The following is a 26,315-nucleotide window of genomic DNA, read 5'->3' on the forward strand; positions in this document are numbered from 1 at the left end:
CAGAAGAAAGTTATGTTACACCCCCTCAATTTACTTAAATATCATTCTCACAAGTGTGAGAGGTTGCAAAGCAGTCAGCACAGTAAAAAGCTCCAAAAAAAAACCATCCCTAATCTTTAGATTGAGTAAATTACATAAAGATGAGAAACTAAAACAATTTAAAAACTGTAATTACCCTTCTGTAATGAATCGCAAGTTTAATTCAAGCAACAGTCAGCCCCAATGATAAATGTTTTTATTTACTGCAATGAGCAGCTACAGCATAAATAGAGGGAACATTCTACAGAGTTGGGTTTTTTTCTCCCACATCTATCGCTGCTTCTACAGTAGTGGCAGAAAATTGGAACAAAATTTGGATGCATTACATATGAAAAAATGGAGAATTTTCTGCTTTTCATGCTTGAACTGTACTTGTGAAACCCGATTAATTAGCAGGAAAAATCAGCAACATAATATTTTTTCCTCTGTGGTTCTTAATATATCGCATTTCTGACTTTCATAATTCACATAATTCTGACAGTATTTTCACCTACTCATCCATTGAAGCAGTCATCTCAAGCAGATTTGGAAAACAAAGAAAATTCCCTCCAAAATCCACTTGGGCCCCCCGATTCTAAAGAAAGCTCTAAATCCAGAAATCCACACATTGTGGGTAAAACTGAATGATCCCCCAACAGAAAAGCACATTCCCGTATCCTAGGAGGGAACAAAAGTGTGTTTACATGATGTTGGCATTTTTATTAATAAAAATTTAAACACTTGATTTCAACTTTCAGTATTCAAAACCATCAGGAAGAAAAAAAAATCATACATAACCAAACCCAGTGTTTTTTCACAAAAAAAACCCAACTCCCACTCAGATCCCTCCATTACTGACCACTGCATAAGGAATGCTTCCCTGCCCATAGCACAGGGGTTGGATCTGGATGTTTTTAAGGTCCCCATCAACCCAAACCATTCTGTCATGCTATGAATCTCTCCCTTTAAAATTCCCAGGTGATTCCTATTCTCCTTCACAACTCTGTTCCTCTAGCTACCTTCTCACATCAGCTGGGCACTTAAGAGGCTCCAGAAGTCAAAAACCATCTTCAAAACTAAAAATAAGTTTCCAATATTTTCAATTTTTTTCTCATTTCCAGAATACATCTCTCATTTGGAAAATCGATTATAAATAAAACTTTTCCATCTTCCCACAGAGTAAACTAAGAAAGTACCATTTTGTCTAATTACAGACTGTATTAGCTATAGGTTACCTATGTCTTCCTTAAACATATCTGGAATTCAACTTCCAAACTTGGTCCTTGACCATGATGAAGGACTGACATTTTTTACTAAGGCACAGATATTCTGATTTCTCTTGTTAACAATATGTCTTGGCAAGAATTGTCTTCCTTCTGGCTGGTGCACAGAAGTTACAAACACCTAATACAGACAAGGAGGCATTCCTCCAACAGGCAACTGTTGAGAACAACTTTTTCTGTTGTATGAACAGAGATTGCTTCTGCAGTAAAGAGGTAGGAAGAGCACTTTCAAAACTGTACTCAAGTTTCCTCTTTTAAAAAAAACCCAAACATGATATTATCCAAAGAACTTGCAATACGATAACTAGATTTTCTGTAATTTAACTTTAACTCTATTAAGAATGGAAGTGAATTTTAGATGAGATTTCAGCCTTCTTTAAGAAAAAATGTCCTAATTAAATTTAATTAAATCAGTCATCAAATTTCCTTAAATATTAGAAATGACAGCTACAACACCAGAGTATCCTTACATGGCTTATTCCACTCTTTGGAAGAGGTGCACCCCCGAAGAACAGCTTATTATGGGGCATGGCAGATATAAATTCAGCTACCCTGTGAGGTACATCTGCTGTGTGTCTCTGTCTGGTCCTTTAGAGATGGTCAATACAACCAGAAACACAGGATTTCAAAACCCATTTCAAAACTTGCAAAGTGAAATTAGTAGAGGAGAATGGAGAATTTCAGTTAAAAATGCTCCATCACTTTTGTCTTATTAGGAAAGTCCAACAGCACTGCAGGCACTGTTTTAGTGAGTGTTTTTGTAAGCAAGACTAATAGCTGTACACAAAATCTGCACAACTGGTTGGGAAAAAACCCCCTTTTTCTTAAATAAATCTCCCTCATCCTTGCATACTGTTTCCTGATGCTTATGTATCAAGTTCAGAATGTAAACACACGCAGAATGACTGGTACTTGCCTAGAATCAACTGTTCGCCACTTTTGTTAACATTTTTGTTCCAAACTTCAGCTCCAGTGCCAGCACTTCCTATTCATTAAAACTGTATCCACATAAGATTGATAGAGCATACTGCAGAAACTCTGAGAAAGAACTCTTCAAGAACTGACAATTAATTGCTATCATAATCTATTTTATGGAGAACCTAATTCATTTTGATTCTTCCTTTCAGTCTTTCAGACAGGGGAAGGGGACTGTCTGCCCACGCAGAAGTCAGAACAGCACTTTTCTCTTGCTGTGTGGGATCAGAACCCAATCTTTCAATTGGTCTCTCTGGACTTCGGGAACAATTAACTTCCTCTACAGAGGACAGTTTTGCAGCTGCTTGCACTGAGAAACTGTTGGCAGCTTTCTTTAAATTGGTCATTTTATTCTTCCCCTTAATTGTAAGGGCTGAGTCACTGTTTGTCCTTTTGCTAGTAACAATGCTGCCCTTTTTCTTTGTAAAATATTTCTTGAACTGGCCAGGGTTCAGTTGCCTTTTCTGCTGCTCATAAACCAGGATTTTATCCACATGCCCATCATCACTGTCTTCGCTGGAAGAGCATCTGTTCTGACAGACACTCTTCTTAGAAGAAACTTTCCAAGTAGTTTCAATACAAGCTTCTTTAATGTGACAGCCAGTTGCATCTGCTGCCTTTTGAGATGCTGGAAGCATTTCACACCCAGGATGAAGTGTCTCTGTTGTTTTCCCACTGCAGGCTAGAGACGCTGAACCACTTCTAGAAGGGTCTTTGTGCACCATTTCAGCCAGGATGTCAGCTTTTTTGTATGCATCTTGATAGATATGTAGGCTGGATTTACTAGCAGAGTTTTCTGATAGAACATTTTTATTTTCCTGCACTGGGTTATTTAACTGACATGAGGAAGAGACATGATTTCTATCAGGATTCAATGTTTCTTTTGGTTGTTTAAAACAATTCAAAGACTCCAGTTGCACTGCATCTTCAGTAAAAGGCTGTGATGGAATGGGAGCCTTCTTAAGTATTCTCTCGCTTAAAGACCACTCCTGAATTTGTCCCACAGCATAATTTGTGAACAAATCATCTTCACTATCAGAATGTATATCAGACTGTGTAACATCAGAATATTCTGAGCTATTTCTTACTGTTGCATGACTTAGTGGATGTGAGTATTTTATGCATGTGGTTAAGTCAGCTGCTGGATCATGGTCATCACCTCCATGGGCTGGTGTCGTGCTGAAGGAGGTTCCTTTCCCATCAGTACTGCTCAGCTGCAGACCAGGTACAAAGGAAGAGGATGACATCCCTGAATACTTAGTGCACTGTGAGGGCACAGATGAGTCAGCAAGAGCAGCTGCTGATGTTGACACATGAACTGATGTTATGCAGGAAGCTGAAGGTAATGCTACATCTTTTGATCCAGTACTTCTCTGCTGTGTCTGATCTTCTGGGGGAGATTTTGTATCTGACATGGAGTGTTGCACAGGAAGAATTCTGTGCGTAGGCTTTAAATTAATTTGAGACAGAAGACTGGTAATTTCATCATAAGAATTTGGTAATTCCTTTTCTTCTGATCTGTCTTTCTTTTCTGAAAAGAAAAATAATAAAAAGTGCACTTTGAATGGCATATAAATCACAGTTCATATTTCTTAGTGCAAAAGTACAGAATAGTAAGATTAAAGCACAGTCCTCTCATCTTGCTTTGGCATTATATTGTTCAAGAGTGGAAGAAATGTTTTTTGCATTCTGGCAAGACATATAGAAATGAAATAAGCTTCTGGACTTACTTTTCTGTTTCTTCTGAAGCATGTCTGACTTTTCCACTTGATAGAGGGCAACAACATCAGGATAAGCAGCCTGAAACAAAGACTCTTCTTCTACCGTGACTACAAACAACTCCACAGGCTCATCTTCTGGATCAACATAATGTTCTGAAAAAATAATGAATTTACTTTTGATATGAATATACACGTCAGACTGGGGAATGAAAAACCAAACAGCAAAGACTTGAATAAAAAGAAGGTACATAAAAAAATCAATAGTATGATATTTGAGATTTATCTACAAGTGACGTCTTTCTCTTCCTGCCAGTCTCCTGGCACAAATGGACACACTACAGGGAGGAGTCTGGCAGCACAGAAAATTTTCTAGCTAGTAAACAGTGACAGCTTCAGGTACATAGTGAAATAAGGTATGAAATACACAGTTTAGGTCTTATTTACAGGTACTAGAAAAAGTAGCTGAAGACTGAGTCCCTTGCTTTCTAGGTAAATTTGTTTTCTTTAAAGCATTGCTTTTTCTTCCAGAGTATGTGAAATTTGATGCACATTTCCTGTTATTTCCACGGAACAGTTTCTAATCTTGCCCACATTCCATTGCCTTAGAGTGTTGCCAAACTCTTGTCCTCTATAAAGCTTGATTTTATTTTTTTCTATGAACTGTTTTGTTCCATAATGTACATAGAAACCAGACCCACCTGGTTTTTGCCATTCAATTTCAAAACAAGGAATTCCATTTTTAACGCGTGTTTTAACAATCCTGTAAGAAGAGGAAGTCCATTAAAAGATTTAAATCTAGACTTAAATCTAAAAATATTTCAATATTCTAATTTGGAATGATTTAGAGAAAAAAAATCTTCTCATGAAATTGAAATTACTACATCTTTAAATAAAATACACTACTCTGTATACAGAAAAATCTGGAGTATAGATTTGACCACTGAAACATTTTTATTTGACACTCAGAAGAGCATTCGTACAAAATAAAAAAAGCTTTTCTGTAAGATACAAACATAATGCAGTCTCCTACCAAACATCAGTTTGGTATCTTCAGCTGACCTGCCTGAAAGGCATGTCCTGCTGGACCAACCTGATCTCCTTCTTTGACAGGGTGACCCACTTAGGGGATGAGGGAAAGGCTGTGGATGTTATCTGCCTAGACTTTAGTAAAACCCTTGATGTCATTTCCCATAGCTTTCTCCTGGGGAAACTGGCTGCTCATGGCTGGGATGGATGCACTGGGTTAAAAATGGTTTGGATGGTCAAGCCCAGAGAGGGGTGGTGAGTGAAGTTAAATCCAGCTGGATGTCAGTCACCGATGGGGCTCCCCAGCGCTCACTACTGGGGCCAGTCCTGTCTAATGTCCTTATCAGTGACCTGGATGAGGGGATCAAGTGCACTCTCAGTCAGTCCACAGACAACACCAAACTGGGCAGGAGTGCTGACCTGCTGGAGGGCAGGAAGGCTCTGCAGAGGGGTCTGGAGACTGATGCTGAGGCCAATGGTGTGAGGTTCAACAAGGCCAAGTCCTGTCCCCTGGGTCATAACAACCCCTGCAGTGCTACAGGCTGGGGAAGAGTGGCTGGAAAGTGGTCAAGAGCAAAAAAGATCTGGAGGTGTTGGTCAACAGCAGCTGAGCATGAGCCAGAGTGTGTCCAGATGGCCATGAAGGCCAGTGGCATCCTGGCCTGGATCAACACAGTGGCCAGCAGGACCAGGGAGTGATCATCCACCTGCACTCAGCACTGGTGAGGCCACACCTCAAATCCTGTGTCTATTTCTGGGCCTCACCACAAGAAGTGGTACTGGATGTGCTGGAGCACATCCAGAGAAGGGCAGTGGAGCTGATGAAGGGTCTGGAACACAAGTGTGAAAGGAGCAGCTCAGGAAGCTGGGGATGTTTAGTCCAGGGAGAACCTCATGGCTCTCTGCAACTGCCTGAAGGAGGTTGCAGCCAGGTGGGGTCAGTTTCTTCTCCCAAGTAACAAGTGATAGGAAAGGAAGCGGCCTCAAGCTGTACCGGGGAGGACTAGATTGGATATTAGAAACAATTTTTTTCATGGAAAGGGTTGTCAACCATTGGAACAAATTGCCCAGAGAAGTGGTTGAGCCACCATTCCTGGAGATATTTAATTTAAAAGATGTGTAGGTGTGGAACTGAGGGACACAGTTTAGTGGTGGACTTGTCAGTGTCAGGGTAATGGTTGGACTTCTCCAAACCAAATGATTCTATGATTTTAAGATATTAATGCCAGAGAAGGCTGCTGCCCTGGACAGTAATGTTCTGAATGATCAGACAGGGTCATTTGTCCTCATGCTCTCATGCAAAAGATAGAGACACAACTTGAACTGAGCAGGGACAGTCAGTCACTGAGATTTTTCTAAAAAGTCTATCTACACCCCAGTTTAGTAGCTTCCTATGCATGAAGAGTAGGATCATGCTGATCCTGCTGGACCATTACTGCATTTTTAAACACTTGTTAACAAAAGAAATCTTCCAGTGCATGCACCACCTCTCTTTTAAACTCTTGAAACACCAGAAAGTGTTATAAACAGAGAATGTCAATGAATTCATTCATAAAGGTAAATACTGGTAATTTATCTTGCTAATCAATTTTAAAAGCATTCTCCAACCAATCTCCCCAATCTTTTGAAAGATAACACTGAATAGATGAGCCTCTCTAAAAGTACTAATTCAAGACTATGACACATCAACCCAGAAGTGATACTATCACATTGCTATTGACAGTCCTCCTGTGCCCCAAAATTAATGTCTAAAAACTTCGACTAGCACGGAAAAATTGCTAACTTTCTTCCAATAAAAGAATTAGGGAGGCAGGGAAAATTTGGGTTTCATTTGGGAAACAAAACCATCAGATAAAATTAAAATAAGTTACAATTCCCTTCACAAAGTGAAGTTCAGATTTGCCAACAGACACTGTAGATTCTAGAAGTTGCCTTAAGTTTAAGAAGAGATTAGATCATTAAAAAAATAAATTACATTGAGGGCTGACATAATAAGAAACTGCTAATTCTGGCTCAGTAAATTCCTAAGTAACAGAAATCTGGATGGTGGGAAAGTATTCTGGGAGAAAGTAATTGCATGCTTATCTTGCTTTTTCTTCCCTGCATGTCCATTTTCAGTAACTGTATACTTGGCCATTTTTCCATTCCTAGATGTAGCAGTCCTGAATGAAAAGTAGGGTTGACACATAACACAATGACAGCTGGTAGGTCTGATAAGCAATCAGAGATTATGACTAATTTTGCAGATGCTCATTTCTAAGCCTGAACTCTTATTTTGAGACACAGAATTCAATCAAATGTATGCTAAGAACCTGAGAAGAGGACTGATACAGATCTAAGGAAAAGGAACAAAGAGCAAGCATAGGAGAACACAAGCACTGCCAATTCGAATGAAACTGCTCTATGTATTTGTGCAGCAGTAGAATTGGTGCACTGATCTGAATTTTTACCTCTATTCAAAACAAGCACAAAGCTTGAAACAAAGATGGAAGAAAACAATATTTCTTTTTTTTTTCAGAAAAGCTTTGTGGTTTTTATCTGGCATCAGAAGTAAACATATTAAGTTCAAGAAATCAAGCCACATTACCGTATTGCCTGCAGTTGTTTTGAGTCAATGTTTCCAGATTTTCTCTGGATCATATCATAACGTGTCAAAAGTGCTAACAGCTTCTTACAAGCATAATGTTTGGGCCATTCCATCTTCTCTGAAGCAAATAGCTGTTTGTATAAAAAAAAAAAAATCCCAAACTTTAAAACATTCTTTATTCTATTAGATACCATGCTTAGATAGTTATGTAGTTGGGACACTGAGCTAAATACTTAAAATATCTAGAGTATTTTTATATATTGGTGTAATGCCCACCAACACCTCACTGCCAAGGGAGGGAACAGCCATGTCTAGCAGGGCACATTCATCAGCTGTCAGTGACAAGCCAAGGGAATGGTTGTGGGGTGGCAGCAGCAGGGATAAGACAGTTGTTAAACACCTTCTCAGGTTCACATCAGCTCTTCCAGGAGCTGTGAAAGTTACAGGTTTCACATGTGAGACAATGAATGTGGATTTTCATTAAAGCCACATTGTTTAACTGATCTACTCTACTATGCGTAATTCTTACATTGTCATCAAACCCAAAAAATTAAACATTGGAAGAGATCTGATTTTGCCAATAAAAAACAACAACAACAAAAAAGTAAAAAGCCTTCCTAGAAAACAATGCTAATGTACATATATTAACATCTTCACCCCCACCTAGCAATACTGGACAATGAAAAACAAAACAATGACAAGTGAGCTTTCTCTTTCTTCCACTTTTCTATCTAGCTATTTACAGCAACTGATTTTTTCCAAAGTCTTCAATTTTAGGCTTTCAAAATAGTGAGGTATATTAAGATGTTGTGGCAAGATTCTTTAATTCTTATTTCAAGTAAAATTACCAATGAAGATCACCATTATCACTTCCTTAGTAATAAAAAAAAAGACTACAAAGCTGAATATTCAATATTTTGTTACATACCTGAAAGGACAATAAATTTGGCCTTCGACATTCCTTTATGTTGATCAATTTATTCTTGTTTATAAGAAACTCTTGGATAACCTTGAGATAAAACATAAAAGAAGCAGTTTAAGAGAGGATAAAAAGCTGAAATTTAAACTAATTGATTAAAACAATGGATATTAAGTAGGCTTGTTTGTTACCTCAGAAAATGGAAAGCCCTCACAACTCATGGCTTTTCTGGAGGTAAAAACAAATGTGTTAGGAACTGAGGAAAAATGGGAAAAAAATTATGCATCTAAATGCTCACCCTGCATATGAATGCAGGGAAAAGCAGTTAAATTTTCAGGCCATTCCTACTTTCTGATACTGTCCTCCACTGCATTTGCTTGTTTCACTCGCTCCCACTGATGCCATGCACAGGGGCAGCAGTGTTTGGAGTCACTGGGCTTGCAGCATCTCACACTTTCACAGAATTTACATCCATTGTGCTCATGTTCCTTGTAAGATCCTATAGCAACAGACACACAAAGTGAGGAGAAAAGAGGTTCCCAAAATCTCCAAACCTCTAAAGGCAGTATTACAAATACAAAGCTCAGAACAAGTATGAATGTGATGCGAATGGCAGTTGTAAGCAGATCTGAGTGCATTATCTGCATTTATGAATCTGTAGTAAAAACTGAAAAAGACATGCAGGCTTCCATTTTTCTGAAGACTTTTTCCCTCAACAGTTTCAGATCTTAAGCTGGAAACTTATTATCAAAAAACTACAGAAGTAATGCATGATAACCTGGAAAACACATATAAATAATATATTTGAATCAGGCTTTTCCTTCACCAAATGATGGATTTGAATGAATTCACTGATCAAAGATGATACCAAAATCAGGGTACTTGGGATTAATTTCTTCTTGAAAAAACACTGCCACATGCCTCATCAATTATGAGATTTGGTCCTCTTGATGCAGGACCAGTTCAAGCAACTAAAGTAATAGTTGCTAGGCAGTATAGAGTACAGCACGCTGTCTTTACTGATCATGTTAAAAAGGCAAATATCTGGGATCCCACAACAGCATAATGATAACATTCCATATGCTGTCCACTAGTTTCACATTTGAAGAAAATTAGTCCCAAGCCTTGGAAGTGTTTATATAAGGGCACACATACATAATCTTGAAAACATGAAGATGGAAGCTGAAAAGTGTTTTTAATGCTAGTAGAAAAAACCCCATAACCCAATAAAACAAAACCCATCACTCCATAATAAAAAGTAAACAATGAGGCTAAAAGTACAGCTCAGCACTTTTCACACTGACCTGGATGATGGCACTCTGAACAGTGAATTACCCTTTTAACAACAAAAAGTGGATTATCATCATGCTGAAATTGTTCCTTCCACTGCTCAAACCTGAAAGGATGATGGTAAAAGGATCAAGAAATATTTCTGGCTTTCACACTTAAACCACTGAAAAATAATTTCTTTATACTTGTCAAGCATTTATCCAAGAGACAGTTATTCAACTTATGAAACAGGGGTCTTTTATAGTATATCATGTTGGATTTCTAGCATTGACACACACATTATGATAACACAGAAAGCACTTGGTATCTCAAATCCTAATCCACAACCCAACTAAAAATCAGCAAATCTCATCAGTCCCTACAACTTTCACTCCAATATATCAACTTATACCTGCTAGCTCAAGAGCTAGGAGCCAGCCCATGTTTAAAACAAATATGAGACTTGCCTAGCAAAATAATTCCTTTAGCAAACATAAGGCAAGGAATGTGGTAATATCCTCCCTAACTTAAAGTATTACAAACATTTTCTTGGAGTTGAAGTACATACTGTTAAGTCTTTGAATAAAAAACACTTAAGTAAATTTCCATCTTACCTTTGCAATAAGTTTTGACCTTTCAGAGTCTCAATTAACTTTAAAGCTTGCTCCTTCCCAACTCCTGGAACCCCCTATAGTGAAATATGAAATATTATTTAATTACAAACAAAATATTCATATTCTCACAAAAACATCTTTATTACATAGTGTAGAGAAATGACAAAGTTATTCCAGATGTTGAGAATAAATTGAGAAAAATATTTTTGGCCAAGTTTAAGGGCAGAGAAGGTGACAGATTAACAGCTGTATTGCCAGTGTAACACACAAGCTGTTCTTATGCTCAACAGCACCTGAGATAAAACAAGGCAAAGAAGGAAGTAGAAAGCAAAAATAAACTAAAAGAAAAGAGAAGTTACAATGAAGTAGAGAAACACTGGCACAGGGTGCCCAGGGAAATGGTACATGCTCCATTCTGGAAATATTCAGGGTCAGGTTGGAATGGGGCTCTGAGTGATGTGGTTTAATTGAAGATGTCCCTCGCTGCAGGGGGGTTGGACTAAGTGAACTTCAGAGGTCCCTTCTGACCCAAACTACTGTATCAGTCTATGATTTAAAATACACACATATTGCTTTCCAGTTCTTTCCATCTTCACCCTATTTTGCCAAGAATCAATACACCTGATTATGAAGATTGTATTGAGTGTACTTTCTACAGCATCATTACAAATAAATCTGTATTTATTCAGTTGTAAGGGCACAACTGAATACATACAGCCATGTAAAATAAATGTACATTTCAAACCAAGTCCTCATTGGACTTCAGTCAGACATTCACATAAAGTCAGACATTCAGCTTCTGCAAGGAAAGATTATTTTGATGTATTTTCAACAAAATAAATGCATGTATAGCATGGTATTCTCATTTACCTGTTCTGCCAATCTCCATTCCCAATGCACTCCCATAATTCAGCTATCTTAACAAGTTTCTGTCTTCATCTATTTTGCTGAGCTGCAATAACTGAAAGGATCTATCTGGCATCACATAATTGTGACATTTTAAGACTATGTAAGAACCTGGCATTCCAGGAGCTGCTTTGGTACAATAACCACTGATTATCCACTGTTTTTTTACTCCCTCTCTATACACAGTAGTAACAAACTATTTAAAGATTCCCATAACAGAGCAAAATTTAAAAATAACCCCCAAAACAAAACCCAAACCAAAAATAATGAAAGGTTTGTTTTTTCCAGCAGTATCAGTTGTTTCAAGGATAGTTTTATCAAGCTGGGACACAACTATTTAAGAATAACTAGATATCTGCAGCAAGCCTGAATGGGAGCAATCATTGTCTGAAATCACTACATGATGAACTGTAGGTTAATCAAGTTTCATCCCACTTCTTCTCCCTTTCAAATAGCCATAACAACAGCTTCTGTTCAATGTTTCAAAAAAGAATTTAAGAGTTTACAGGAAAGAAAGAAAAGAAAGAAATGAAGTAGTTATGAGTAAGATTCCTCTCAATTAATTAGGTAAACTTCCAAATAGATCACTTCTAATTCTTCATAAATTATATATTTACAAACAATGGAACAGGAATACATCCAAACTGCATCCAGAACTGCCTTTACTAATAACTACAGCTCAATACCATCACTACTAAGTCTTCTAAAGAGCACAGACAAAGCCATTTCTTCTCATTTTCCACAGCTCCTCTGCCAGGGAGGCACTTTATGTGACTTGTTACAAAGCATCCTCATAAACAATGGAGTTCTCACACCTTGGCTCAATGTAATCAGCATCTAAACTTTTGCCTTCCCCTCCATTATAGAAAAGGTTTGGAACAAGACAAAACAGTCTTAGACTGATGTTCATGAACTATTTTGAATATCTTTAGCCTTTTAGAAGGCTAAAGAACAGAATTTACAAATAGAATTTACAGTGACTTCCTACATATCTTCTGCTGGATCTCAGTAATCATGCATTGCATAAGCTTTCCCAGCATGCATATCTCCCTTGATACATTTTGTTGTTTTTGAAGACAGTGTAAGCACCAAATAAAAAATAATTATGTTGCTTACCTTTGGAAGATAATCACAACCCAGAAGAACTGCTAGCCCAATCAAAGACTCTCTGTCACAACCGAGTTTCTCTTGAATAGAGGACATTGTGTAACTGTCAAGATGTGGATCCTGCAAGAGAAATTTATTACATATTATTGCTGTTACATCTGTTACAGGGAAGGAACTGCCCTGAGTCACATTCAGTTGGGATTGCTTACTGAACCCTATTCACCCACACCCAGAGGAAAGGGTTTGACCCCATAAGAGGGGTCTAATAAAAAAAAAAATTGCCATTAAAATTTATAATGTAATACATGGACACCACATGAACAACTACAGTTCTGGAACTTCAAGTATGGGCATCAACTGTTGAAAGAAACTAAAATAAGCCAAGAGGTCCAGTACACAGCTGGATAACCATGTTACATGATGGGTGAGCAACTGCCTCAGAGGTCAGGCACAAAGAGCCACAGTGGATAGGGTTAAATCAAGCTGGCAACCTCTCACAAGAGGAGTTCCACAGGGCTCCTATCCTCAGCCCACTTCTCAACATCTTCATTATCATCCCGAACTTGATACCAAAAGTGTTAATTCAATTTCAGGATTGGAAGGAATACTAAGTAAGTTTACCAACAACACTAAATTGGGAGGAGTTGTTGACTCCCTGAAGGGCAGAGAGATAAACTGGAGAGATGAGCATTCACCAACCATATGAAGTTTCACCAGGGGAAGTGCTGGATTCTGCACCTGGCAAGGGGTAACCCTGGCTGTGTGCACAGGGTGGGCAATGAGAGCCTGGAGAGCAGTGCTGGGGAAAGGGACCTGGGGGTCCTGGCTGATGGCAAATGGAACATGAGCCAGCAGTGCCCTGGCAGCCAGGAGGGCCATCCCTGTCCTGGGGCATCAGGGACAGCATGGCCAGCTGGGCAAGGGAGGGGATTGTCCTGCTCTGCTCTGCACTGGGGCAGCCTCACCTCCTGTGCTGGGGGCAGCTCTGGGTGCCACAATATGAAAATTTCATTAAGCCATTAGAGAGAATCCAAAGGATGCAACAAAGATAGTGAAAGGCCTTGAGGGGAAGCTGTATGAGGAGTGGCTGAAGTCATTTGGTCTGTTCAACCTGGAGGAGACTGAGGAGAGACCTCACTGCAGCCTTCAACATCCTCACAAGGGGAAGGAGAGGGGCAGACGCTGATCTCTGATCTTTTCACTCTGGTGACAGTGACAGGACTCGAGGAAGCAGCATGAAGCTGAGTCAGGGGAGGTTTGGTTTGAGTATCACAAAAATGTGTTTCAACCAAAGGGTCGTTGGGCACTGGAACAGGCTCCCCAGGGAAGCGGTCACACCACCAAGATACACCTGACAGAATTCAGAAAGTGTTTGGACAAGGCTCTCAGGCACATGGTGACTCTTGGGCTGTCCTGTGCAGGGAGACAGGAGTTGGACTCAATGATCCTGATGGGTCCCTTCCAACTCAGTATATTCTGTGACTCTAGGTGTTTTTATTGTTTCCTCCCTGTAGAAAAAATGTGGCAAAACCAATGTTATCAAATCCTAGTGGCTCTGCCAAGTCATTTCAGGAATGCATGTAATCCTAAACATTAAAATGCATGTAAACATTTCAATGTACTACCTAAGTAAAATAAAAGAATAAAAATGTTATCTAACATATTAGGCATAAGCTAAAGAAATATTTGAAAGGTAAAAGGACTCAAATACAAAATGGAATCAAGATTAACATGAATTAAAACACAGGCCACTGTCTCCTTCCTCAATCACGACAAAAAAATCCCCCCACAAGCCAACAAACCGAAGTGATCCATTTTGCTAGAACGGCTGCCCCTGACAGTGTGCACACTCACAAATTGTTTTTTATGCTGACCTATATATGTACCTAAGTACACCTGAAAGATTGAGCTTGCCTTCACTGTTGGTGATAAATGACAAGGAAGCTGAATGAAAGAACCAGGTCAAGGAAGAACTCAAACATGGTGTCACCAAAGCAAATAACCTTCCATCAACCCTAATTATTTTTTCAGTTAATTATTTGTAGTGCACTTCTTTTGTTCTATTGATTTTCTCATATCTCCAATGTATTTTTTCAACAAGTCTTTCAGATGAACATTATAAATTACAGAAATCTGGAGTAGCCTTTCTCCATTTCTGGAAAATTGTATTCTTAACAAATGAACACTTCAGTTTAAGGCCATAAATTATTTGGTTTTTGAATGATCACAAAAATTGATTGTGATACAGATGTACAATCCCTACACTATTCATATCCAATTGAGGCGAACAGCATTAATTGCAAGTATATTCATAATAAAATGAACCTGTAAGATGCAAGTATGTGAACACTTATTAGACCCAGGAGGCTGATCACTCTCATATGACTTAAGGGTAAAATTTATAGGAAGTAATTACTTCACTCAACTTCTCCACAATAAAGAAGGAAATAGGAAAAAAATTGCAATTTAACTTTATATGAGACACCACAGGGTACTACAAACAGGCAATATTACCCTATTCTCAGTAGTTTTCCTCTCACAGCCAATACAACAATTACCAGTGAATCAAATAAAATGTTCCTGTCTTAAACACACTATTTTAAACAAACCCAACTACTACAAGGTAAGTTTAATAACATATAAGTATTTTTTCAAGTCCTTTCCTTCTAATTACATTTTTATAAAGAGTCTATAGAAAGGGTGGGAACAGGGTGAGATACATTACCTTAGCATTCATGGCAAAGTTTCTATAAACTGTTTGAGCTCCATACAAGAAAACATCTCCATCATTGGTAATGCAGCCATCAACAAGTCCTTTTGCATTTAGGTAGGCACACATTGCCTCTGCCTCTCCAGCTGCTTGAACCCAAGGGACACCTAAACACTCCAGCAGTTCAAGACACTAAAAGAAGGAACAAAAGGAAAGAGGTTGAATGTTGAGCTATTAAATTCACTTATTAGCATGCATTTTCTCAGACACAAGTGCCTTTAAGAACTGCTACTGTTATTCTGCCTATGTAACACCTCATCAATGAAAGCACTACTTCAGCAAAAAATAATTTCCTCTAACAGTGAAATAGTAGATATCCACAAAGAGCTAAGTATTAATTAGAGGGCTTGAACACAGCATGATTAATGGCCACTCCTTCACAAAAATCTTTACACTTTAAATAGACATTTAGGATGTTTTCAGAAGAGTAGTAACAAAGGAGTATTTATCTTTGAGAAGCAATGCTATTTACTCCAGCAGTAATGCTGAGCCAGAACAGACACATCTTCCAACATGTGCCAAACTTCCCAAGAGTATCAAGCAGAGAAGTACAATGCTGTCATCCTACCAAGACTAGAGCACTGTGCAAGACACACCGATACATACATACAGATTTCAGAGAAAATATTTTATTTTAGAATTTTAGAATAAAACATGAATTGGTATGTACAGTGCAGTGAAGCCCTGAACGGCCATGAATTCTACTTCATAGATTTTTGAATAGACAAAAATGGTTAATGGGGGTGGGAGTATATGAAGAAGTATGGATAATAACACCATAAAAGAACAGCTAAGTTAAATTTTGCAATAAATCCTCAGTTATGGTTGTCAATCACAACAGCACAACATGCTGTCTTGCATGTTTGTCTTCTATAACACTTAACAGATGCTGTAAGGCCTGACTTCAAAGGTGCACATTCCTTCAAACTTCAAAACATCATTTACTTTTGTTGTGTATAAAGCTGTGAGACACTGAAGTATTAGGGGTTAATAGCTCAAACAACTGGTCACTTGAAAAGGCAGCAGGTGCTTTGCTGAGGGCACATTTGCACCCCCAGCCAAAGAGCAGGAGAATTTTTGGGTGTGTGTTGGTGAAACCTCTGATGCAGTATGACACAGGGGGTGCACACCCACCATGGAAGGATGCCAACAAAAACCCAGCCTTTGTTTAGCAACAAGCTGGTTTTTGAGCCGGGTGAGGCCAACAATAATCAGATCCTGTGAGGTGGGATAATGCTTTTTTTGTCTTGCCAATTTCCTCCTTTACACAACTGGCTCAGGTGTAAAAAATGTACACACCAGTCATTCAGTGCCATTCCGCCCTAATCTGCCCCCAAGGAATCTCTTAACAAGAACCTCAGTTACCTGGCCTTCAGGGGTGGGTTGCAGCAAAAGCTATCAATTATTTCAAACTCCTGTATTTAATTTGGTTAAGATTTCTTTCTATCACATTAAAAATACTTCAACACTCAGTTACCCACCTCTTTTAACATGGCTGTAAATAAAGATCTCCCTGTTCTTACAGCTCCAGCTTTCTTCAAAGGCCCATAGCGTATCTCATTCCTCTTGCTCATGGTGCCTGCTTTCAGCCTGGGGGCCTCTCCCTCCATGACAAACACGAGTTTAATTCCCATTGATGCAAAGAAAGAGAACCGAAAAAATAGGTTTCTGCAATAAAGCAAAGTGTTCCATAAGCTGAACTATTTGTGAAGACTGATCTCTTCAGACATTTTCCTCATTTCTCTTATATTTTCCTGACCCTACCACTGGAAAAATCCTAGCATTGCCTTTACCTCTAATGATTCTCTCGCCCCCAATCTAAACAAACCTCTAATCTATATTCCTGTCTTTGGCTGAAATTGTCATACTATGAAATTGTAACAGCTTTATAAAATTCCTAAGAAAATACCAACAGAAAGGATGTTTTTTTGGGTGTAAAGATGTAAGCAAACTTAAAAGGCTTAATAAAAATATATTAAATATCCAAAATCTGCCTCCAAACACATATTTACATTGATTATTTTATATCAAATATTAACCCCAGATCTGTCAATACAGGTGCACCTCAAGTGACTGAATGCTGTAGTATTGGACAGACTTCTAGATACCATTACAATGCCAATTTTTCATATGCAAACCAGCACCACTGGGGCGTGGAGCTTTACAAGGCTGCAGTAATAAATACTTGGACTGTAACAGTAAAATTAACAGCAGTCATATCAAACAGCATATGCTTTAACCAGTAATTCCACTATCAATCTTTCCAAAGGAGTGGATCAAACATTTATATCACTTTGACAGACATGGAGAGACCATTACACTAGATTTAATTTTGTAGATTTAATTTTACTACTAGCAAAAAACAGTAAGCTGGTCTTTTGAGGTTAGTTCTATTTTCACAAATGATGTAAAAAATCAATCTAAACAATAAGTTACTCGAAAATACAAATTCTCAAAAAAAATATTTTCAACTGTCTGAAAACATTTTTTTGGTAGAAATCTGTTCAACTCCTTGTCTTGCTTTGGAGATCTGGCCTGATGCTTCCATTCCACTGCACACAGGACATCCTACCACACTGATGTAATGACTTTGGTAATCCTGCCAGTTTTATAGTTAATTATCCATCTGAGTTTGTAAGTTTAAACAATTTAAGACATTATTCTCAGAAAATTCTGAGATTTGGTATCATGCTGATATTTTATATCGTGCTGAATTCAACAGAAATCACAGGAGTGTATAACACCATGTAGTAACTCAGTATTCTACACTAGTAATTAACAACAAGCACTGATGAAAATTTGTGTATGTTTTCATTATTGTTAGCACTGTTTGCAGAGAACAGTGCTTTGAAATTACAGATGCTTAGACATGCTCATTCCTTAGATAACTCATTTAAATTAAAAATAGATCCATATTCCTCAAGTTTGTTCAAATGCCTGAAGAATGACTTAAACATATTTAATTCAACATGGGGGTCTACTTAGAACTCACTTCAAACCCTTTACATATGTAGCATAAGTGATAACTGAATCAAAACACCAGTTTTGATTTTTCTAAGCTACTCTTAGAATTCTATTCAATAAGTAACATATTTAAATTATACAGCTCCAAGACATTTGGCTCAAATAATTTATATGGATACCTGAGATGTGGCTTGGTAACTACTCCAACCATCTTTTTAACAGTCTGTGCTTCACAAACCCACAAACTTAAATCAACAGCAAGTGTTTTCCCTCTGAGACTACTTATGTTGACAGGTTGCCTCACAGGCTCAAGGATTTGCCACAGGTAAGTCACTCCCATTGTTTTCGCTTCCTTGTTGTCAGAAGGTAGATTTTAACTGTGGAGACCAAAGAAAATAAAACAGTTTCAGCATATGGCATGAAGTGAAGCATTATGACTGTGAAGTTCAGAAGATAAATATTTGCTATAAGTGCTACTTTTTGGAGGCAAGAACACTTGCAAGTCCAAGTCCACTTCCAAGTCTTCTAAGTGTAGTGACTCCAGTTCACAGATGGTTTATTACCAAATACCTTCTTTGGACAGAACAGCTGCATTACTGAATAAGCTGAATAATAAATAAATATAATAATAAGCTGAACATAAATAAAACCAAACTCGGGGAAAAGAAAAAAATAAACAAAAAATTATTCATTTCCAAGTCTTATGTGTCCCTTACATAAACACAATGCAAGTTTTATTAAAAAAACAAACCACAGAATTCTTAAGGAACTTACGTCCTGATTTGAGGTAGGATTCACATTAAAATTTTCTGTTAAAATAGAAGTAGCTTAAAGCTATTTGAGGAATATTTACAATGACAACAGAATTTAAACTTTCCTTGCATTCCAAGATGATACAACAGGGGTCAACACCCAGAGATTCTGGCTTAGGAAATTCAGGTTGGAGTTCAGGAAAAAAAAGATGGTATTGCTGCTATGGCTGCTCACAGGTTGCAGACATTCTTAACATCCAGCTGCCATACTGTCCTACTTTTAGTGCTGATGGAAGCCTCTCTGAGCAGGGAATCAGCAGTGATTGGCACTGAAATTTGTGAAGAGAACTCCAATGCAGTATTAAGAAGGAGGCAGCACTTTATTCTGGCCCTGGATGCCTGGGGAATAGCTGCATGCAACATGCACACCTGGCTCAGGTTGGTGCACCTCTTTCTTGGCCAGGATATCCACGTTCATCAGAAAATTGTTACTTTTCTGAACTTCTTACTTAGGGCACAAAATCCAAACTTATCACTTCAGGCAATCACAGAGCCCTTAAAAAGGACTGGGCCAACTTGTTACTAAGCTCTCAGTGCAACATGATGACTTCTGAATTTGCCTTCCAAACAAATGTCCTGGCATTTCTAACACTGTGACTGCAGAAACACACCAGTGTGTTTCACTGTGCCAACTCTGGTACTGCAGGACTAGCACTACCTATAATGCACACCAGTTGAAAACATACACCCACTAGGAGGTATATCTCTTCATCTTATGTAACTTTACTTACACAGCTCCACTCATCATGGTACCCCATTACCACGCTCATTTTCTTCTTTTCATTATTCTTCTGGTTTTCACATCTTGCCAGTTTTATACAAGGCCTTGAGCACATACTCTGCTTTCCACCCTCACAATACCAATTTATTCCTGCACTGTCTTATGGTACAAAGTTTGTCTCATGCTTATTTATTTTCTCTCTTCTCTCCCAATATTAGAATATAAAAATCAAGTACAATGTGGAATGTTTTGTATTTCTTTCTGCTTTTGACACTACTGTACGATCAGATAAATTAAAATGCTCCTTTGAATAAATCAGACTAGATGACCCCTAGAGATCTGAGAGATCTGCTTAAGACACATGAGGAGCTAAGCCACTGTGTGGTCTCTCACAATTAACACCAGAGTCTGTCAGGACAGCAAGCCTGCCTTTGGAGGGTGCATTATTTCATACTCTAATTCTGTTTTAAAGCAAGGCAGCTATTCAATTCCAGGTTGTTTACTTTCAACACAATCCAGGCCTCTAATCCATTTCTTTAACTACTACAATGACTCAACCTCATTTTAGTTGTATGCAGACAGAGAGTATTGCTATTGTTGTTGTATGTCAAGCACATAAAAATTAGTTAAAAATACAAATCAAGCATACGGCTACATAGTACAATTTCTTGAAGTCCAGGATAATCAGTTTCTCTGATGCACAGGGGAAGTATCCAAACCTTCCCAAAAGACAAGCACAATAATTCACCTTCAGTGAGAGAACACCTAACAAAGAAGGGAGATGTCTTTTTGGTGTTATAATTTGGTTTCTGCTAGTCTGCATCAATACAATTGCTTAAAAAACACCTGTTAGTTTCTAAGTATTGTTATGGAGTGTCACATAGTACTTAATTAATGGGAAAGACAAATACACTGCAAACACCCTATATCTGGTTAGATTACAAATAATAATAAAAAAAGCATAAAAACTGAAAACTAAAAAAGTCGACTTTTTCACTGTAATAAAGTATAGCTATTTGAGGACTTAAGTTTTTCACATCACTTCGAATATATATCTAACAGCGAGTTATGAAAGCCTGCAAGACTGGTAGCAGTCTTTGGTTTTTTTGAGTGTATTTCATAAAATATTTAAATTTGAATTCAGTGTACAAATAGCTTAACTGTTCTTAACATGAATGATCTGTCTACTCGGATTTTATTTAACAGCTTCGTTCATCACGAGCCTCCAACCCTAGAGAGATGGCAACTTCCAGAGAAGCAAGACTGAACTTGATTTATTTGCATATACTTAGAAATCACTGAAGATGGTTAACAGTAAAAATAACCACTCACCTACAAAACCTTCTCAATGTCTCTTCAGGCCAGAATGTGCTAAACCTATAAAGCTTTTATGCCGTATATAGTGCTTTAAGACTACATTCTGCTCTACTAAGTTTTTTAACACTGCCAGAAATGCCACTTACTTAAAAATAACCACAGAAAGCATTTACCGCTGAAATTCAAATTATACAGAGATATTTTCACACATGACCAAGGTAACTTGCAAAGACGGCTAAGCACATATTTTATGTCTCACCCGGAGGCCTTTAAAAAGGAGGAAAGGTACGGCAGAGGAAACACGAAAGCCCTGACGTTTTTAACAACTTTCCCTCTCTCTGCGTTACCCCAGCACAGTTTGCCAATAAACCAGCACACCTGAAGGACAGCAGCGGCGCGCTCCAGTATTTGCAGATTCCTCCTCAGCGCCTGCGGATCCTTCTGGCGGGATGAACACAAACAGCCCCGAGCCGCTGCCGGCGAGCCGAGCGCGGGCTCCCCGCACGCAGCGTTTGAAACTCCCGCCCCGCTGCGCCCACAGGAACAGGCGTGCCCGAGCTGCCCTGGGCTGCTCAGCCTCGGCCCGGGAGCGGCCCCGCCTCCGCGGGGAGCAGCAGGAACGCCCGGCCCCGTGACGGCCCCGTGAGAGCCTCGCCGGGCCCGCTCGGAGCGGCTCCAGAGCGGCGGGCGCTCCGCCCCCCACACCCGATAATGGCGCGCGCACGGAAACGCGCCCCGGGGGACGCGGAGCGCGCAGGCGCCGCACTCGCGGAGGCGGCTCTTCCGCCCTCTTCGGCCCGTCCCGCCCCGTCCGCCCCGCCGTGCGGGCATCGGGAGCTGTCCCAGGTAACGGGGCGCGGAGCGGGCGAGGGGCGGAGGGAGGGGAGGCGAGGGACGGGTGACCCATGCCGGGCGAAGATGCCGGCGGGCGCTGTCCGGGCGCGCCGCGCTCTCTGGACGGCTGGGAGGGAGGGCGGCCTGGCGGCCGCAAGGCGGAGCAACCGCTGCCAGCCGCTCCTCCCGCTGCCCCCGCTGCCCCCGGCCTGGGGCCGCGCTCCTGGCGCAGGTGGCTCTGCGGGGCCCGTTAGCGGTGGGAGCTGGCGTTTGTCACCCGCTGCCCAGCCTGGGCGCCCCGCCGGGCGTGAGCGCTCCCTCGGGTGCCCATCTCTGACGGCGGAGAGCAGGAGCGGCGGCCGGACGGGCGTTCCGGCCGCCAAGGGACCCGTGTCTCTTTTCTGGGGGGTGGTGGAGCCTTCCGGGTCGTGCGGTGTTGGGAAAAGCAACAGGTAATGGTGGACTTGAGGGGATTTGTGCCCCGCTTTCGTTTTCGCTCTCCGTAGAGGAGGCAGAGCTGCCCTGTGTGCCGCAGTGCAGTTCTGGGCTCCTCAGCACAAGAGAGAGGTGGAGGTCCAGTGGAGGGCTATGAAAGATGATTGATGGAGTGAAACATCTCTCCTATGAGGAGAAGGCTGAGGGAGTTGAACCTGTTCAACTTCGGGAAAAGACTGCTGAAAGGGGACCTCAATCCGTGTAAATGTTTAAAGGAAGGGTGTCAAGAGGCTGGACCTGGCTCGCCTTGGTGGTGCCGAGCAGTAAGACTGGAGGCAACGGGCAGAAACCGATGTTCAGAATGTTCCACCCGAACATGAGGAGGAATATCTTTGCTGTGCAGGTGAACACGAACTGAAACAGATTTCCCGGAGAGGCTGTGGAGTCTTTCTTACTGGAGATATTCAGAAACCGCCTGGACACAATGCTGTGCTATGGGCTATGGGATGACCCTGCTTAAGCAGGGAGGTTGGACCAGATGTTCCACCTATGAACACTGTGAACCTATGAACGCTATGTTCACTTCCAGCCTTACCCTTTGTGTGATCCTCTGGGTCAGGCACTGCTTCTCCAGTGTTTGATGGGATGGTATAGGTTTCTTACATACTGGCTGCAAATGTGTTAGGAGAGGAGTTGTCAACGTCAGACATACAGTCTAACATAGAACATCTGGCTCAGTCCCAAAAATGTAGAGCACTCCACTACTGTGTCTTGAGACTGGGCTTCTGACTTCAGCCCTCTGTAATACCTCCCTTTCTGGTGTAAACCAAGTTGTCACTCCCAAAGTTAATGTCATGAAATTCCTTTAGAAACCTCCTCCCCTCCGCATCCCCCTCACTGGTTCTATGACCTGGATGTTAATTTGTAATCTTATTGGTATTTTTGTGACTGTTAAATGTAGTATGCTATATATCAGCTAAAGACCTCAACTATTTTCTTCCTCTCCTTACCATATCTTGTGTTCATCCTGCCATAGGTCTGCTCTGATGTCTTTGCTTTACCTCTGTTTTGCCAACTGGGTGGAAGGCAGGGTTATAGCTGGGCTGTGTCCAGAGTGTTTAAAGTGGATGTCCCACAAGACACATGGGATACTTTCCTACCTTATCTGGATACCAGGCCAGCAAGGGCTGCTAGAAAGGCACTCATGTGGGTTTGGTGACAGCAGATTGGTTGTATCAGCCCTGGACGAGCCAAGCTGTGACCAGCCAGGCAGGGAAGAGGGAAACAGTTGTGGAACTCTGTAGCAGTGAATACTTTGGAAAGATAGGCCATTGATTAAGTTGAAACATGGGTGAATATCAGCGGATGCAGCCTCTGCCTTCTTATCCTTTGATGTGTACAGGGTAAGTACTTTTCTAACATGTAGCAGTCATTTTATAGAGAGCATTTGGGGCTTGCATTTTTCTTTTGTGCTTTCATTATATGCATAAAAATTGCTTGTTGTAATTTGGAGTGATCCTTTGATTTTTCTAATTGAAGCTGTCTTGCTCCCAATTTGCTCCCAATTATAGATCCAGTTTTTATATCTAACTGTATACTCTTATGTTCCATGATAGTGAAGATTATTTTTATTAAATCAGTACTCTTGATTTCTCTTCCTGAATGACTGTTGGATTCTTGTTTGAATTATTAACTTGACTTTGTCATCACAAGTTTCCATTAACATACTTTTACTTTATATTGTAATATACTAAAGTATATTTTATACTTTAGATTTTAGATATGATACCTGATCCACTAAAAAATCCTTTTGTTAACATTTGTCAATAATGTCCTTTGTTGGCTTCTCAGTAGTATATTATATATTTTAAAATGTATTGATGTATTTTTTGCCAGTTTAATTGTTTCCAGTATAGTATTGCATACTTTAATAACCTTCAGATAGCTTGGACCAGCTGCTTTTCCTTTGCCTTGGATAGTTATTCCCAAACTGTTGTTAAAGTTAGGCTAAGTAGTGCAGAGACTGAAAGCAATATTTTTTCCAAGTAAAAACTTAATGTAGAAAATTAGGGGTGCCTTGGTGCAGGAGTTTGGGAGCAATTAATGTAAAAAAATTCTTTTCTTGTCAAAAATACCAAGATGACATGAAGAAAAAATTCAAACATGTCATTTTCTGTTTATTTATTTTTTAAAATGATGGTTATTTCTTCCTGTGCCTTCTAAAACCTTGTTTCTTGTAAAATCTTATTAATGGGTTCCTTGTGGTTGCGGTCAGTTTCTTTCTCCTTTTGGGTTTTTTCTACTCAGGGAAGGTTCTGCATCCACTGATATTTGTCATAATTTCTGAGGCTGAGTTTGCTTGTAGTTCCAGTTAAGTTTTGTTTTCAGTACTATCTCTTTAACAGTTTTGAGGTGCAGATGGTTCTGTCTTTTGCTTTCCTCATAGTTAGATTACATGAGATTATTTTGTTCTGTGTTCCGCTCTTATACTCTCTTTTCCTTAAATTGTATAGCAATGGAACTCATAGCCCTCGTCTTTAGTTTGGATGTTATTAATTAAAACATTTAAAGCTTATGTTTATGTCTTCATATTTGGGTGATGGATGCCAAGAGCTTGCAAGTGACTGATTCCTGATCTCAGTAATTTGGCATGAAGGCATGTTTTTGTAGTAAAGCCAGAGTAGCATAACAAAAGGTATGTAAGCTGAATCATGAAGTGTATTTGCTCCTTGATTTCCTTGTGTGTTCTATTAAACTACATAACATAAAGTGGATATGATAGTTTTGCTGTAAATACTTAATGGGCATCATCATTATAACAATAATAGTAATAATAATAGTCATCAGTTATAAACATCATCATCCTTCTTCTCTTGCTCTTCTAATATTTGATAAAGAAATCCCTACCATACAAAATTATTGTAGGAGTGTCTTGTGTCTCGGTCCCTCTGGGAGCCTCTCAGGAGCCCTGGGCCAGTCCCGAGTCGGCAGACACCGGGGGGCAGCGCCGACAGCGGGGAGACACTCTCTGTGTGTGCCCCGAGGGTGCTGAGGGCACCTGGGCTGACAGCAGGGAGACACTCTCTGTGTGTGCCCCGAGGGTGCTGAGGGCACCTGGCCTGGCAGGGAGACACTGTCTGTGTGTGCCCCGAGGGTGCTGAGGGCACCTGGGCTGGCAGGGAGACACTCTCTGTGTGTGCCCCGAGGGTGCTGAGGGCACCTGGGCTGGGCGCCTGTGCAGCAGAAGAGACACCAGAGACATCGGTAGAAGAGAAAGGGCCGACTCTTAGCAAGGGTTAATCCAAGGTTTTATTAGGATCCCAAAGGAGCTCCTGCACCTCAGGGGCCTCCTGCCGAGAGCCCCGGGAGATGTGCCAAGGTCACATTTCAAGGGAGGTGGAAACCAAAAGTGGATAACATTTTACCAACCAATAAGTGACCCTAAGGGATGGATGCTGGGGGATAGACATATAGGACAGCGTATGGGGCAAGGCTTGGGGGGCTGACCCCTGGCCTCTGGCTGATCACTTGACAACCTGGACCGAAACTTCTGGATGGAGGGGATGGGATGCTGAGTGATTGACAGAGAGCCAGGGTGGGGGTTTGGGGATGATCTCATCCTGGGAGAGGGATAACACAGGTATAGGGAGGGGGGTACAGTTTGGGATAAACCATTTGGGAAAAATATGGGGATACAAAACAAAACTACTTCAAAGTATTACAAAGTATAAAAACACACTACAACAGCTTTGAATTTTGTTCATTCCACATAATGGAAAGGGATTGATACTGTTTTTTCTTTATCTTTTAGATGCTGTGTCATAGAAAATTAATGAGAGGATCATAAGACACTGTATTTTATAAAGCAGCCAACAAATATGTAGACTAGAAATTAGAAAGCCTTTGTAATGATGTAGAAAATTTTGATGTCTTGTGTGTCTCTTACAATAAATGCTGTTCTCTGTGGTACATGGTGGTATAAGCTGTCTGACCTCTCATCAGTTGAATTCAGGCAATAGTTTGACCAGAACATGAGG

At 40.1% G+C, this 26,315-nt stretch overlaps 2 protein-coding genes across 5 annotated transcripts in view; one reads left to right on the forward strand and one right to left on the reverse strand.

Moving 5' to 3' along the window:
• Positions 1-728: 728 nt before the first annotated feature.
• GEN1 (GEN1 Holliday junction 5' flap endonuclease) lies at positions 729-21,614 on the reverse strand. Of its 2 annotated transcripts, none has more exons than XM_071440404.1 (14): positions 21,388-21,614; positions 18,339-18,536; positions 16,677-16,863; positions 15,151-15,327; positions 12,435-12,545; positions 10,413-10,486; positions 9,834-9,925; positions 8,878-9,028; positions 8,721-8,757; positions 8,539-8,619; positions 7,611-7,741; positions 4,696-4,757; positions 4,007-4,150; positions 729-3,807 (listed from the first exon to the last, which is right to left on the reverse strand). In XM_071440404.1, the coding sequence occupies exons 2-14, from the start codon at positions 18,497-18,499 to the stop codon at positions 2,402-2,404; spliced, it is 2,814 nt and encodes a 937-aa protein (XP_071296505.1). In that variant the 5' UTR covers positions 18,500-18,536; positions 21,388-21,614; the 3' UTR covers positions 729-2,401. The 2 variants fall into 2 exon arrangements, with proteins under 2 accessions (XP_071296505.1, XP_071296500.1); XM_071440399.1 differs by having other exon boundaries at positions 21,269-21,614.
• Positions 21,615-21,703: 89 nt separating this feature from the next.
• SMC6 (structural maintenance of chromosomes 6) overlaps positions 21,704-26,315 on the forward strand; it is a 44,383-nt gene continuing 39,771 nt past the window's right edge. For 2 of the 3 annotated variants that reach the window (XM_071440369.1, XM_071440387.1), the window contains exon 1: positions 21,704-21,855. The gene's annotated coding sequence lies outside the window, so the exon portion shown is untranslated. Of the gene's footprint in view, positions 21,856-22,009; positions 22,296-26,315 lie in introns of those variants that run through there. The other variant, XM_071440378.1, reaches the window with a different exon arrangement.

This window comes from Agelaius tricolor, unplaced genomic scaffold, assembly GCF_023055355.1.
Source record: "Agelaius tricolor isolate 1412-34295 unplaced genomic scaffold, bAgeTri1.0.p SCAF_1, whole genome shotgun sequence".
NCBI lineage: Eukaryota > Metazoa > Chordata > Aves > Passeriformes > Icteridae > Agelaius > Agelaius tricolor.